This window comes from Pholcus phalangioides, unplaced genomic scaffold (genome assembly GCF_987345545.1).
Source record: "Pholcus phalangioides strain wild (caught in Gottingen) unplaced genomic scaffold, Ppha-v1.0 ptg000015l_1, whole genome shotgun sequence".
NCBI lineage: Eukaryota > Metazoa > Arthropoda > Arachnida > Araneae > Pholcidae > Pholcus > Pholcus phalangioides.
In genome coordinates, this window is record NW_028301608.1 from 62,858,684 (window position 1) to 62,874,647 (window position 15,964).

The 15,964-nt window shown below is 39.7% G+C and overlaps 3 protein-coding genes across 3 annotated transcripts; 1 reads left to right on the plus strand and 2 right to left on the minus strand.

Annotated features, from left to right (window-relative positions):
- Positions 1-831: 831 nt before the first annotated feature.
- Positions 832-2,328, plus strand: CSN4 (COP9 signalosome subunit 4). The gene has a single exon (XM_089244011.1). It carries the CDS (start codon positions 964-966, stop codon positions 2,185-2,187), a length of 1,224 nt encoding a protein of 407 aa, XP_089100137.1. The 5' UTR covers positions 832-963; the 3' UTR covers positions 2,188-2,328.
- Positions 2,329-7,990: 5,662 nt separating this feature from the next.
- On the minus strand, positions 7,991-11,120 carry LOC149076447 (uncharacterized). Its single transcript, XM_089244012.1, has 2 exons — positions 10,080-11,120; positions 7,991-9,467 (listed from the first exon to the last, which is right to left on the minus strand). The coding sequence occupies exon 2, from the start codon at positions 9,461-9,463 to the stop codon at positions 8,060-8,062; it is 1,404 nt and encodes a 467-aa protein (XP_089100138.1). The 5' UTR covers positions 9,464-9,467; positions 10,080-11,120; the 3' UTR covers positions 7,991-8,059.
- A 3,312-nt stretch (positions 11,121-14,432) lies between these two features.
- LOC149076448 (uncharacterized protein F54H12.2-like) lies at positions 14,433-15,716 on the minus strand. Its single transcript, XM_089242244.1, has one exon. The coding sequence runs from the start codon at positions 15,714-15,716 to the stop codon at positions 14,433-14,435; it is 1,284 nt and encodes a 427-aa protein (XP_089098370.1).
- Positions 15,717-15,964: the final 248 nt, after the last annotated feature.

Here is a 15,964-nt window from a genome sequence, read left to right on the forward strand (position 1 = left end):
TTTTACCTCCATACAAGATTCTTGTAAAATTTATCCGAATTCTCAAATGAATTTCTAAACAAACTGTGATTTCAAACAGCCCTCTATTTCTCATCCATAAATATTTTTGAAGCAACTTTCAGCTTGATTTGGCGGCTATTTTCATATTCAACAATTTTTATTTTCAAAAATTTCAGGTGTTTGTGATCATTTTCTGTTTTATACTCGTCTTGAAAAATTATATATGGTCAGTCAAATTTATTCTTATTCACATTTGGTAAAACTTGACCATATCACTCATATTTCCAGGGGGACTATATTTTTCCTTGCCGATTTCCACTTCTTTTATAAAATCTTTTCATTTCTCGCATTTTCTAAGGAGCTTACTTGAATTTTTATTCCTTGCTGATATCTAGGATTCAAATTATTTTCCCGACTCAATAATTTTAATGATAATTATGATTTAATATTTATTTCACGTATTTGTTGTTTCACAAGTGTTTCATGATAACATTGTAATTCATTGTGAATTAGCGTAGCACTTCATTTCCCGCTAAATTATCCCAGTTTGTTCGTAATTTGTCACAATTGGCAGTTTTCCTCGGCTTTGACATGTACTTTGGCGGTGTTCGACAATTCCCCGTATTTTCTCGAAAAGATATGGTCACAGTAACCTTGTGTCACTCAACTATCGTTTTATTCAATGATTACCTCAATTTTATTATCTTCTCCACTGTTTTTATTTTATGCAGACTACCATGCATCAAATATATATGTTTCCTTTCTTTTTTTTTTTTTAATGTGCTATTTCGTTTACTACCACTTTCCAGTGACAGCTGTTTCAAAGGCTAAAAATTTCGGTATTCTGGCACTCTCTCATTTGTGTTTCACTACCATTGTCAATAATTAATAAATACCACGAATTCGAAGGTATTTTTCCCTTTTTCAATAACTGAATTTGTTCGTATTTATTACGCTCACGCCATGGCAAACAACGTCAAGGCGCATCTAGCAACGCTGTGCAATCTAGGCGGTACTCCGAAAGACCAAGCCGATCGGTATCGTGTTGTTCTAGATACCATCCTGTCTAGTGTCCATGAAGAAGAAAAAATAGACGGACTGAAGGTATTCATCGAAGCGATCGTGAACGAGAATGTAAGTTTAGTGATATCTAGGCAGTTATTAACGGAGGTTGGTAACCACCTCACTAAACTAGACGACCGGGCATCGAAAGAAGTGTCTCATTACACGCTGGATAAAGTGCAACCTCGAGTCGTGTCTTTCGAAGAACAAGTTGCCAGTATAAGGCAGCACTTGGCTGACATATACGAGAAGGAGGGGACATGGAGAGACGCCGCCGCAGTTCTGGTGGGAATACCGTTAGAAACCGGTCAAAAGCAATATTCCGTTGATTACAAACTGGACACATACTTGAAAATCGCTAGACTGTATCTAGAGGATGACGATCCTGTTCAGGCTGAAGCATTCATAAACAGAGCATCTTTACTTCAAGCTGAGACTAAAAATGAGCAGTTACAGATCTATTACAAAGTTTGCTATGCCAGAGTTCTCGATTACAGGAGGAAATTCATCGAAGCGGCACAGCGCTACAATGAACTCTCCTACCGTTCCATAATTCACGAAACAGAGAGGATGCAGTCTCTCAAAAACGCACTTATATGTACTATATTGGCATCTGCTGGGCAGCAGCGATCTAGGATGCTGGCGACTTTGTTCAAAGATGAGCGTTGTCAACAACTTCCCGCTTATGCTATTCTCGAGAAGATGTATCTGGATCGCATCATTCGTCACAGTGAATTGGAGGAATTTTCTGCCCTTTTGCAGCCTCATCAAAAGGCGATGACACAAGATGGATCTACGATAATGGACCGTGCAGTAGTTGAGCATAACCTTTTGTCTGCCAGCAAGTTGTATAATAATATAACTTTTGAGGAATTGGGTGCGCTTCTCGAGATTTCACCTGAAAAGGCGGAGAAAATTGCATCGCAGATGATAACGGAAAGCCGCATGAATGGTTACATTGACCAGATAGACTCCATTGTGTACTTTGAGGACAAAGAACATCTTCCAGCTTGGGACAAGCAGATTCAAAATCTTTCTTTTCAGGTCAATCGGATCATTGAAAAGATTGTGCAGAAAGAACCTGAGTGGGTGGCTCAGCAAATCGAGGAACAGATGATTCAGTAAAGCGTTCGCTTTTGCTTATGGCTTTCATTGTGCGATATGGTGTTAATGTAGAAAAGAAAAAAAATCTTGGTATACACATGCTTGTGAACTTGGTAGTTATGTTGTGTAAATTATAATTTTCTCAATAATTTGTTTGAAACATGTTTTCTACTGTTTATTTGCGTTAGTTTACTTAATGGTAAGCTGCAAATGTTTGCTGATTGAGTATTTCACTGAACACTAAATAGGTTGTGAAAGGTGTTGATGCGTAAGAGTTTAAACATCATAAAAGAGTTTAACATCATAGTTTTTGTGCATTGAGAGAATGTGTTTTAGTTGACATAAGCATTAATTCTAGCTGCTGAATTTATTTTCTTGACATTGTTTTGACGACTAAAGGCCTATTTATACACTTTAAGTAATTTAGTAGTTAACTAAATTTAAAATAGTCAAGTAATCTAAAATAGTCAAGTAATCTAAAATCTGTCTAATGTAAGTAAATATTAGATAACAAGAATCCACAATCATTAGCGCATGTGCATAGGACCTAGCTTAATTAAAAAATAAACTGGATTCTATTTCCTACTTTTACTCGTATAATTGGGCCTTTACATTGGCATCGATTTTAAATTATTTGATGACTTGTTCACGGACCTCTACACAGGGAAATCTGTGTAATGCGATATTGTTTATAATTGTTTTTCATTTTTACAGCTATAGTGCTTTTAGCAATGTGTTGCCGATTTCTTTCTTCGGAAAGAAAGATGTCCAAAAGAGCATGACCAAGCTTTACTCTTGGCAGCTTCTCGTCATGCTTTCGTATGCTTTTCTTGCGAACGAAAAACATCGCCAACTCGGGATTATACTATAGCTATTCCAATACACCTGCCCATGTAGTATTATAACAATACTTTCTTTGGTCCCAGCATGAATTCCTATTGAATAGGAAATAGCGCAAATGCTCGAAAATCGATAACCTATCTATAAATATATTTTTTTAATGTCCTTACAATATCGTTATAGATAGGTTTTACTGTATATTGTTTCAGTTTGCATGCAGTCCCCATTGAATTGGAACATGTTTTCAGGTTTATTTAAGGATAACATTGTTCTACAGAGGGTTCGCAACTTTTTAGTGTTCTACTAAATTCTGTATATAAAAATAATTCATTATATTTTAATGAAAAAAAAAAAATTCTCAATCCCACTGACATTGTGAAATTAGTTAATAAAGTATGTGTCCATGGACCCCTCTGGTTAATAATGATACAAAACTGATGGGAAAAATACCTTTCTATTCATGTCTGTTAAAATCTATTGCATAGTGTTCACAGATAAGTGAATAAGGTTTTCACTGCTGTTGTCAATTGGAAGAGAAATGTTCGGAGTTATCTCTAAGTTATGAAGCAGTGTTAGCTGGCATCATGGGGGTGAAGCAAACATAATTCTGGTTGCCTCATTTTTTTCTTTATTAATCCTTATTCATTTATTTTTTAATTCTTTTTTCTCCTCAAATTTCCTTTCGTTGAAATTTGTGCACCCTAGGAAGTGTGACCTTGAGCTTTCTTCTGGTGGACGGTCTTACGAGAATAAAAGAGGCCATAGTCGTAGGAGGGTTAGTTTAACTAAAATTTTAAGTAGATTGTTTCCATTAACTAATTCATAATTAGGACAACTTTTGGTTAAATTTTTTTTTTTTCATAATTGCAAAATGAGGAAACCATATTCATACGAATTTTTGGGGGGCTGAGCCGATTCTTCAGAAATGTTGGGGGGGGGGCCTCAAGCCCATGGGCCGAATACAAGTTTACGCCTATGCAGAGGGCCCACCTGAGGGTCCCTCATGGATGGAAACCAAGTCCCTTTGGTCAGGTCCAGTACTGGATAGCAAGTACTGAACTGATATGAATATAGTACAAACCAAGCAGAGCCGTCTGAGGGCCCCTTCATGAATGGGCCTTCAAATAAATGGAATACCGAACGAGACAAGCAGACCACAGAGGGGCCCCACCTGGAGGTTCCTCACTGATGTAAGCGAAGCTCATTTGGCCGGTCCCAGCGACGGCGCGCAAAATCTGAATAAATAAAACTATCCTGTGCTGTACTGAAACTGTCTTACATGGACCCTACACGTGAGGGCAAATTCTGCTCCGCGTAAGTAGCCTGCAGCTTTTTTTTTTTTCTGATCGCATGTGGTCATTTAAAGTTTGAGTGGTCTCATACATTTTTCGCCATCACAGTGCGACCCGTTACGAGTAAGGGACTACCAATGTGTGTCCGCAGTACATACTTAATTATTAACTGCTTTGTTTTTGTGTGTGTCAGGGATTGAATTAATTATTTTTCTTCAAATATTCAAGGATCGTTTCTATTAATGTCCATCTTAGTCAATGATGTACATTCAAGTTCCGCAATGGACAATGCAAAAACGTCTCTATACACATTCACCCAATGTCCAAACTCCACTCTTTTTTTTCTTTCCCAGTTGTGAATCGTTGAATTTTATCTTATCTAAACGAATTTCTCGTCCTTCACATGCGGTAGAACTTACATTGGCGAACTTATTGCGAGACTGCGACTCATCACGCAGTTCACCCTTCAACGCCACAATTGAAGCTGTATCATCCTCACAGGATACTTCAATGTCCCTTGATCCTATAACGAACTCACGCATCAATTAGTCGAAGATCTTACTACTTGATCCGCTGGAACATCTAAAATCTTAGGCAGCTCACCACGCGTAAAAGTGTTTATGACTTTGGAGTTTTCCCCCCTTCACTACATCTGTATTTCCTTGGCTTCCTTTCATCAATACCAATCCATCCTCCACATCATCTGTTCTGGCATCAATGACCTCCATTTCTTCTGGATTCATGGTCATCAGCTCTATCCTTTTCTCAACTCCAACATCTCGAACACATGGCAACTCACTTGTGTGCGACACGCGTTTGCCGCGACATCAGATTGTTCCGTCTTACTATTAATTCATAGGACTGTGCCTTACCATATAGAGCAGTGGTGTGCAAACAGTGGGTCGCGTCAATGAATTAGCGGGGTCGCAAGAGATTATCCGAAATAAAAATTTTCAAATAAATTCATTTTTATTTAAAAATATGTCAAAACTAAAGAATGCTTTTATTCAGCTGAGCTAATTACCATGTATCAAACAATGTAATTTTAACAAATTCTACTTGTTCAACAATCAATATTACCGGCACCGTCATGCCAGAATCACTAGTGTACAATGTTCTTGCAAAAAAAAAACGTAGTAAACGTTTGAATGAGAGAAAACACTCGATTTCAAAATCGTACATTTCTTAAAAATTAAAAACACAGAATAGATAGATAAGTGATATGTGAATATACCGGGGGGGGGGGGAGAATTTGTCTACGTTTTACGAACAACTTTTTCTTAATGTTCGATTTTAAGTGTAGAATCATTTTGAAATTGGATAATTCTTTCTTAATTAATCACCCTGTATACGAAAATCAAGGACCATGCACCTCGCTACACTTCCATCTTGCATAAGGGCCACATCAAACAACAAAATAAATATTTATATATTAAAAAAATTGAATACCTTTGGAAGTCAATATCGCCTAATTAAAATCGAAACAAGCTTTCGGGACAGCACGTTTACTAGCAAAAAAAAATCAATGTCTCCGAAAACCCGGACATATGGCCAGCTTATGTGGAGATCGCAGACCATATGGTCAGCAGATGTAGGGGTCACCGATAAATATTTTGGTCAAAAGAGGGTCACGCTTCAAAAAGTTTGCGCAACACTGCCATAGACTGTGACCACTAGAATAAGTCCTTATCTACTCGTCTTACCATAGACGACCTACACATCCACAGTTGACTTAGCACCATCCTCTTCCTAATCCACGTTAAGCTTCCCAAGTGCAACTCTGGTGATGGCTTCACCAAATTTCCATAACTGAACAATTCTACAGATTTCGGCGAAATATATATACTTGAGCTTTAGCTCCTTTCCTCCAGATTTCTTGAACGCCACGCTACTTCCAGCGTCGATCAAACATGAGTTGAGACGTCCGCATGGGCGGAGATACATTGGGGGAGGGGCATTGCCCCCCCCAGCGTCAAAGGTGGAATCGACTGATCTATAGCCACTAGAATAAGGGTAATAATAATCCTTATCTAGTCGCCTTAGACTGATCTAATATATGTATGAATTGACATCATCATCGTGCCCCCCCCCAGACTTCCAAGTCTATTCCGCCTATGGACGTTCGTCATTGATCCTGGCATTTTTGATGCAGTTCCTTTCATAATAATCAGCACAACTTGCTGCCAAATTCACTTTCTTCACTTCAGTCTGATCCCAATGCTTCTGAATATGTCTGGCCATACCACATGAAAAAAATCTGGGCTCAAAAATTCTGCCACTTATTATCTCTCAGAACCGTTGGCCTGGCATGCCCCCCCCCCCCCCCCTCTGCGGCACGCACACCTTCACCCAAATGAGGTCGATTGTTCCTATTCGAAGTCCTTTCCGTCATTGTTTCTCTCCTTGAATCTACGTGCACACGATACTGAGCATCAGTTCTTTGGTGAACACCTACTCCTTGATCATCCCAGAATACGAACCTTCGTTCATCAGTCCCGGCGCGCTTAAGACTTTTCACATCCTCGATCTCGGACCTCACGCTTTCATATGTATATTCATCGAGCTATTCATCAGGGTTTACAAACCTGGGCCATTGATCGATGAAATGCTCACGAACGTTCGTCGGTACCCATGATTTCATCTCTGTGAGTAGGGTGATTTTAGCGGTTTTGGTGCACAATAGGACTGCGCATTTGCTGCGCATCAAACAATAGGGCTCCCCACTTGCTGCGCATCAAACAATAGGGCTCCCCACTTGCTGCGCATCAAACAAATGGGTGCTTCGCACTTGTTGAGGCTCGCTAGATGGCGCTTCCTATGACGTCATTCCTAAATTATCGTTCTTGCCTATGACGTCATTCCCAAATTATCGTTTTTCAGGGGGGTCATTCCTAAATTAAACTTTATTTCCCAAGTGATGATTTTTTTCAGGGAACATTCCTAAATTAAACTTTTGAATTCATTTTCTGACTTAGAAAAAATTTGCTCCTAAATTAAACTTTATTTCCTGACTTGTTTTTTTTTTTTGGAGGGATGCTCCTAAATTTTTTTTTTCCATCCCAAGTGATGAGATTATTTCAAAGAGGGGTCATTCCTAAATTAATCTTTTCTTCCACAAATTATTGTTTTTTTACTGACTTAGTTATTTTTCTAATGATTTTTTTTTTTCATTCCTAAATTAAACTTTTGAATTCATTTTCTGACTTAGAAAAAATTTGCTCCTAAATTAAACTTTATTTTCTGACTTGGTTTTTTTTTTTTTTTTCTCAACACCCTGGGAAATTTAAAGTTCATTACCGTTCTTTCAACTCTTTCCCAAATTATCGTTTATTTTCTGACTTCCCAAGTGATGAGATTATTTCAAAGAGGGGTCATTCCTAAATTAAACTTTATTTTCTGACTTTGTTATTTTTTGGAGGGATGCATTTTCTAACTTAATTTTTTTCTATCCCAAGATTTTCCCATAACGTCACTTCGAAGATATCACCAAAGAGAAGGATCTTTCCCAAATTATCGTTTAATTTCAGACTTTTTTTTTTTTTCTAACTTGGGGATCTTTCCTACATTAAACTTTATTTTCTGATGATTTTTTCATTCCTAAATTAAACTTTATTTTCTAAACTAAACAAAGATGAATCGTTTCATTAATTTTTAAATAAAATTTTTTTCAAGTCACAAATAAACTTTTGTATGTCCAAGCTGAAAAGTAAAAATAAACCAAAGGAGCAATAAAATACAAAGTCATTTTATATGATTTTCATTTATTTCAAATAAATTTCTTCTATCTTAGATTTCAAAACATCAAAATCAATCGCATTAAAACATTTTTCCGCTACATCGTAATTTTCCGCCAGAGTTTTAGCGACTTCGCGAAAGTCAATCAGGGTTAAAGCATGATCAAAATATTTATAAAACATTAAATTATCATTCAACTGCAGACATTCATGACCCAACTGATTAGCATATCCCATGGAACACCCATGGCAGTCAACAATTTTTTCGATGCTAGCAAAAAGTTTTTCACTCACCAATTTAGCCAAAATGTCGGTGATATCCATAGAACTCGTTCCTTTAGTTTGGTTTTCGCGCACACACACTTTCAGATAGTCCAAGCAGAGCGTTTTCTGCACGAGCTCACTGATCACGGTATGAAGTGGTTTATCATCCTCGCTCCAGAAGAGTGCCTCGATTGCCTGGAAAGTCATTTTGAGGGGGTTTTCGGAGCACTTGAAAATTTTGTTGTCCCCGCGATGTAGAGTTTGAATTAGCACATCATCACCGCTGTAGTCCACGATCAGGTTCTCCGACACTAGGAAAGTTCTATCAACGCGTTGCAGCATAGTACGACGAGAGAATTCGGTTCTCAAACATTCCCACACGTACGGCGAAAGAGTCACTCCATTTTTAGCTGGGTGCATGAGTCCATCGCGTTCGAAAAATTCTCGAATATGTACGCGCACTTCACCACTGAAGATCACGACGCTGACGAAAAAGTTCTCCTTCACGTGAAAGATGTTGGGAGGCGGCGCTTCCTTATTGAATCCACTGCTGCGAGATCTCTTAGCCGATGGTGGTTGAGTGTTCGGTGATGGGCGCTTGTTACTCGAAACCATTTTCCGGAACGTCAGGCTGAGTCGGACGTCTTTTACTTTTGGGTCTTTAGGTATCGCGTGACGCCACAGCTGGTTGGTTGGAGGTAGCATCGTCAGCAGGCTGTTGTGTTCCAGGATTCGGTCCACGGATTGGTGCCCCCGTCGAGAGAACACGAGCTTTCTTTCAGCGCCCAGGGAGAGGCAAGCGATGGGGTAATCTTTGACGAGCTGTGATTCGTCATCGGAATGCGGGGAGATGCTCTTGGTTCCATCAGAGTATCGGTTGACGACAACAAAGTTGTAGTCATGGCCTGAGATGCTCTCGACCACGGCTTTCAAATCCAAGAGGAGAGGTGTCCACGGTTGGGCCTGGAGGGTCATTCCGGAAAAGGTGTAGTGTAGGCCAGCGTCACCATACCCAGCATGCTGTCTGGGCATCGGATAAGTCTTGTCGCCAAACTTGAAGACGCATTCCTCTGCTGGACGGTACACGATTTCAGATTCGAGCTGGTGTAGTATCGCAACGGAAGTATCCAGTACGTTCCGAGCGTATTCATAGCGGAGGCTTTCCATCTGTCTAAATGAAAACAACGCATACAGTCTCTCTCCGCAACTCTCAAGATGAAAAAAAAAAAAAATTGCGAAATATATATTTTAACAGAAGTTTTTTTTTTTTTTAAGTTTTTTAAATTTTTATTATTATTATTATTTTACAAAATTAAATTTTTATGCATCTAACCATTCAGCGCATGCTACGACCTTGCTTCTTGCGCAATGCCCTTTTTGCAGAGGGTGAAACCCGCAAGAAGTCAAGGATTTTGGGAAGTTTAAGACTTTCACTGTCTCCAGGTTGAATCGTTGCTCTAGAAATTTTTTTTTTTGCCTGCAGTTCACATAAATGCAACTATATCTGTTATTAACAGTGGTGAGATGAATTTTCATTAAATTATAATCGAAAAGCCCTTCCCCCCATCTAATATTAAGAAGATTTCTGCTAACCCAGAGCATTTGTGGGAAATCTTCTTCGGATAGCTCCTTGCTAGAGAATGGCGGCTTGTAGAGAGAGTGATATACTCTCCCTGTGCTTAAATCAAAGCAAGCCATTTCCTTAACAACATATATCCCACTTTTAAGCAAGAATCCCTCAAAATCTAACACGCAAGAAGCCATAGAAAAAAAAAAATCTTACCAAGTTGCGGAGAGAGAAGTGTATCCAAGCGAGCGAGAGAACTAAGTTAAGGAATTGTGTCTGTCCCGCAGTTTATATACTGCAGTTGCAGTTGATAAGCATAAGTATAGGAATATACTGTGAATCTCAAAGTGCACCCAGTAGCATCACTATCTCATTCACGTGAATCACTAATACAATATATTCATGTGAGCATGCATCACTGATACAGTACCAATATCTAATGATACACTATCCAATGTTACATGAATCACTGATAATGATGTGAGTAGCATCACTATCTCATTCACGTGAATCACTGATACAATATATTCATGTGAGCATGCATCACTGATACAGTACCAATATCTAACGATACACTATCCAATGTTACATAAATCACTGATAATGATATTGACGTGAGTATGCATCACTCGCGTTGCTTCGATTATTCTGCACGCGACACTGATAACTATATGAGTACTGTCTGCCCGAGTAATGACGCATAGCACACGAGACTCGTTATCGCTTCCTAACCCTTTATCTCATTAAAAGTATCATCTTCTTTGCAGATCCTCTCACTTCGTTTTTGAGTTTTGTCCAGACAGCATCAAGTTTTTTAGCTTTCGCTTCGTACGTTCGCGCAATGGCTAGTTTTATCGATTTCGGTATAAGTAAAGAAGAATTAGTTAGATTGTTGGAAAATGACGATAATTTCGTCAATGAATGTCTCAACGAGGATTTAGTTAGTGATCGCGATATAAAATTAATGATTGAGGATGAGGAGAATTTCATCCAGCAATGCCTGAAGCGTCCTGCGCCAGTAGAAGCTGGACCAAGTGGATATGCTCCGTCAGAGAAGAAGAAGAAAGAGGTTAGTTGTTTTTTTAAATTATCGCGCGTTAAATTTTATTCCAAATTAATTTTCAGGAGTAAATTTTATTTCGAGTTGAATTTATTTCATGTAAGGTATTTAAACTCATTTATTTAATGGTAGAGCTGCGAAACATCTGGGAATTTCATTACAAGTTAAATTTTATTTCGAGTTAAATTTAATTTCAAATCAAATTTATTTATGTCGCGAGTTAAATTTTCATTCATCGAAAAAAAAATTATTCAGTTGTATTTCATGTCGCGAAACAATTTCTCAGGCGTAAATTTATTTCAAGTTAAATTTATTTCATGTAAGGTATTTAAACTTTATTTAATGGTAGAGCTGCGAAACATCTGGGAATTTCATTACAAGTTAAATTTTATTTCGAGTTAAATTTAATTTCAAATCAAATTTATTTATGTCGCGAGTTAAATTTTCATTCATCGAAAAAAAAATTATTCAGTTGTATTTCATGTCGCGAAACAATTTCTCAGGCGTAAATTTATTTCAAGTTAAATTTATTTCATGTAAGGTATTTAAACTTTATTTAATGGTAGAGCTGCGAAACATCTGGGAATTTCATGTCGCGAAACAATTTCAAAACGACACAAGAATTCAAATAGAAATTTTTTTATTCAATTGTACATCAGCAGACTCGTGAATCAATTTATACATTTGCGCACTGGTGAGATTAACGGCTTTCGTAGTGGGCGCATTTCCGCTAAAATAGCGTATATCGTAGGTTTTATTACAATACGTGAGAAAAATATTTCCTCCCAGCGGAAGAGAGGAATTACATCTTTCAAAGTCCATTTGATTTTTATATGTTGTTGCTATAAGAGTAAATAATATAACAATCAGTATCGTGAATATGGCGAACATTCTCTTGTGTCTTATCAGTTCTCCATTACTCTCCAATTCGTAGGACCAGCAGCTCGGTAAATCGAATGACGGTACATCCGTTTTCCATGCGATACCCTGCTTTCTATTGTTTTGATCGTAGATCACGGCTTCCACTGTTGTTGGCATTTCAAAGCTCTAACCAAATATGTTTCAAAAATGGGTTTTTTATATAATCTCTCGGAGCTCCGGTTTCTTCTAGCGCTTTCAGGAAAATTTCTTGACCCACCACGGGTGATTTTCTCCGACCGACCACACTTGATATCAAATCGCGAATGTCGCTTCCTTTGATGAGTCTGCTCTTATAAACGATCGAGCCGTTAGAATTAATTTTTAATATGTTCGGATGCTTATTTATATGCGTGATAATTTTTTCTGAGTGCCCTCTTTGCGATTTCGGGACAGAAATCAGAGCTATTGGTAATTCGTCAACTTTCTTTTTCTTCTCTTTTTCTACTTCTTGAATTTTCGGTTCTGGTAACCGCGGTGGATTGTTCTCGGCGACGTTGATTCTCTTGTTCAGCAGATTCTGATAGAGTTTAATTTTTATAGCTTCGGGCTCCTTGCTTCGCAGTATTTTCAACATCTCGTTGTCCAACTCAGAAAGCTGCTCTTTTGTGGTCACATGACGCGATAACAATTGTTCTGGAACCAGAGCGAATTTCTGTGCGTGCTCCATTATCTCGTGAACAAAGTGGCGAGGGTTTGTATGGCGGCTGGGATTAACTGGAACAAAAAACCTCCTTTCTGAATCAGCACGCGCTTTTTCTCGTATAGCGGCGTCTTTTTGCAGGCGAGTTTGCGAAGTGTATTTCTGTGCCTTTTCAGTTTATTTTTCTGTTTTGAGGATAACGGTATGACACCCTTCAAAATATTGAGTGAGCACTCGCAGACTGTCTTTAATGCTGATTTCGGTAATTTCTTCAACAAATCCTTACGTTTATTCCTCGGACAGGCAGAGAGTAGACGAAGCACTTGTTGCTTCTCCAATGCCATACTTTAAAATAACGATGTTTTTATTCCAACCATATGCTATATGCTATAGCCTTCTTCAGCGCGCAGTGCTTTATCATGTTTTCGTGGAGAAAACAGTTCGCGCTCACTTCTGGCAAGTCCACAATGTTGGGGCAGAGAATCGCATCTAGATTATAAACTTTTAACCCGTACTGCTGCAGTAGCATCCGACACTTGTCGTGGCCTTTCGTATACAATACGACTTTTGATAATCGCTGCAAATGTTGCTCCAGCATTTCAAAAGGTACATCACCCGCCGACCACGATATTTCGTGTATGTTGTTGGTGACGTAGAGACATTGGTGTCTATCTCTAGGAGATAATTCCGAAAACTTTTTGGGCGGTTTATATACATAGTGAAAATTTTCTCTCGAATGCATGAAACACCACGCCAACTCCTTGATTATGAATGTTCTATCCGACAGCTGGAAACCCTCGACCTCTATCACAGCCGTCATGTTCGAAAATGGAAAGTTTCATTTCCTGGGTTTATAGATATATTGCGTCTGCCCAGGTAACACGTTAGTGCGCAGGCGCATTTCCTCCTCCGTCTCGGGTCGTAAATCAACCATTAAATACGAATACGGTTTTTTCGTGCTATCCTCGAACACCTCGTTGAAAAATTTGATTTTATTGGGAAACAGCTGACGTCCCAGGTGGGTCACCTGACTGACATCTCTTCTATTTTTGAATAGAAACATATATTGCGCGTTCAGAGAAACGTTTCTCATTTCCCGCCCCTGGTGAAACACGTTCTGCACTATGAAAATCACGGTCAATTTTCTGTGGTGACTGTACTTTGTGAAAAGGTTTGCTAATTTTTTCTCGCCCGATAGCTCGTTCATGAGGTCATCTAAAATCACCAAGCTGTCTTCTTCCACGCTTTCGAAATTGCTCCCCTCTCGAAACTCAACGTAGTCTTCCATATCTTCGAACAAAGTCTGATATTCGCCGTAAAACCATATAACTCGTTTCGGACGAGGCTCTCGAAACATTTCGTTTCTGTGTTTTAATAGTTCTCTGAGAAAATATGTTTTTCCCGAACCGGTGGGTCCGGCAATGAGCACGGTGCTCGGATGTGTCAGCTTGAAAGGTTCCATAGTAAATGACAAATGAATGAATTTTTTTTCTCTTTTATTTAACAGAAAAATTTTTCTTTACAAAGCTTGCTACGCGCATATCGTTTTGCATATTAAAACGCGATACAATATTATTCATACTTTTGCCGATACATCGAGAATAGATAAAAAAAATCACATAGTGACCGCACACGGTTGTCTTATCTGATTGTAACATGACGTCATTATAGTCGACGCGCGAGTAGCGTCGTAGAAATCTGTTTATGTGTCCCTTCTTGAAATAGGTGGGCGGGTTCCCGTAAGAGTCGAAGAAATCAGCTCTCGCTTCGTTTTCGATGTAAATAGCCAACCAGTGCGTTCCGGGTTCATTCTCTCTGTCCGTGTTCACAACCAGTGCAGCGGGATAAGCGATCACATTTTCGGGTAAATTGTCACTCGCAAAAACACCTAGGAAAGCCTTTCGAGTGTGGGGGTGTGTCGAGAGGGCGTGCTCTATCTGTTTAGTGTTCATCCCGCAAAGTCACACAAGACGCTTCTGGACTTTGTTATTTCCACCAACGATTCGAATTCGGCAAATATGATAACCGACACGGTCTTGGTCAAGGCTGAGGAAAACTTGAGTTCCACTCGCAGATTACCCTGCTTTTGTAGGTGCACGTGTCCGCAGTCACTCATGTCGGGTATCAGGTTGAAGGCGAAGAGGCTGTAACCGCCGGCTTCATATTCTTCTCTGCTCACGTCACATCCTTTATCTTCTCCGGGCCTTCCGGTGCCCACGAAGAGTGTGTTGTAGGCTCTGATGACGTGTCTGTTCCTAAAGTCTGGTTGTAGCGACGTGTGGGGGACGGGTCTTCCATCGATAGAAACAGAAACAAAGTTGACGTTGTTGTGCTTGAAGTCGAAGGGGTTCAAACCGAACGTTCCGTTGAATGCTTCCGTGTCCACCATGCCCATAACCAATCGCTTAGGCATGACACCCAGAAATACGTTATCTTGCACGAAACTCATGCTTCCCATGGATATCGAATAGACCTTGCATATCACGCGGTTAATGCAATATTTGGCTGTTGTTTTCTCGAGCGCCATGGCATGCGCTACAGCCACAGCAGGATTCATTCTTACTTTACGCACAAAAATACTCGCTTGCTCGATAACCACGTCGCAACCCTGAGCAGCAGTGATCAGAAAGAACTCGGGTTTCGATCGAACCAGTCTCATCTTCAAGTCCACGAGAGAGAGCATCAGCTTCGGTTGATAGAATATGTCGACGTGAGGCACGCCCATCATTTCAAAAGAATTTTCCGCGAGTTTAGCTCTCTTCTTGGCCCCTTCGTTCTTGGTGAGGTCAGACATGTGACCTGCAGTGTCCTTGTAGTAGCCCTCGGCTGTCAGGGGTCCTCTCTTTGCATCCGATCCGTAGTTAAGCAGTGTTTCCAGGTAAGCTCGATACGGATAAGTGTGTGATGAGTTTGTGAGCGTTCTTCCATTCAACGTGACGTCAATCTGAGAGAAAAGGGTATGCAAGAAATTATTCGCCGTCGATACGGCTTCGGCGGTTTCTGGTTTTGTCACCTTTACTCTGACATACAGCTGAGTGGCAGAAAGGTCTATGTATTCTTCGGCACTACCGGCCACGTGAAATTCGATGGGGGCCCCCGAATCACGCACTTGAGATATGGGATGGTACTGGACCCATTCGGCTGATTCTATAGAGGTTTCCGTGGGTGGCACCGTGAACAGATCGGCTTCGCTTTTCAAACATTCATGAGAATTTTCGTGGATTAAAGCCATCGCTGAATATATCGGATGTCGACAGCTTTCTAGCTCTCTTCTTACTGACGGTTTTCTTGACGAGTCTCTTCCTTTTATTCTTTCCTCCGAGCATGGATTTGATTTTATTGGCCCCCTTATCCGTGAGAGACCTTCCGGCTTCCTTGGCACGATCGCGAGCTGCGATCTTTGCGTCTTTTCCTTGAACGATGTCGTTGGCGAAATCCACACCAGAGCGCAACAGTTGAGAACCGACTGCCTTGGCACCG

What these genes read in the sequence shown, in the direction of transcription:
- LOC149076448 (XM_089242244.1), bottom strand. Translation starts at nt 15,716, where the DNA reads ATGGCTTTAATCCACGAAAATTCTCATGAATGTTTGAAAAGCGAAGCC.
- CSN4 (XM_089244011.1), top strand. Translation starts at nt 964, where the DNA reads ATGGCAAACAACGTCAAGGCGCATCTAGCAACGCTGTGCAATCTAGGC.
- LOC149076447 (XM_089244012.1), bottom strand. Translation starts at nt 9,463, where the DNA reads ATGGAAAGCCTCCGCTATGAATACGCTCGGAACGTACTGGATACTTCC.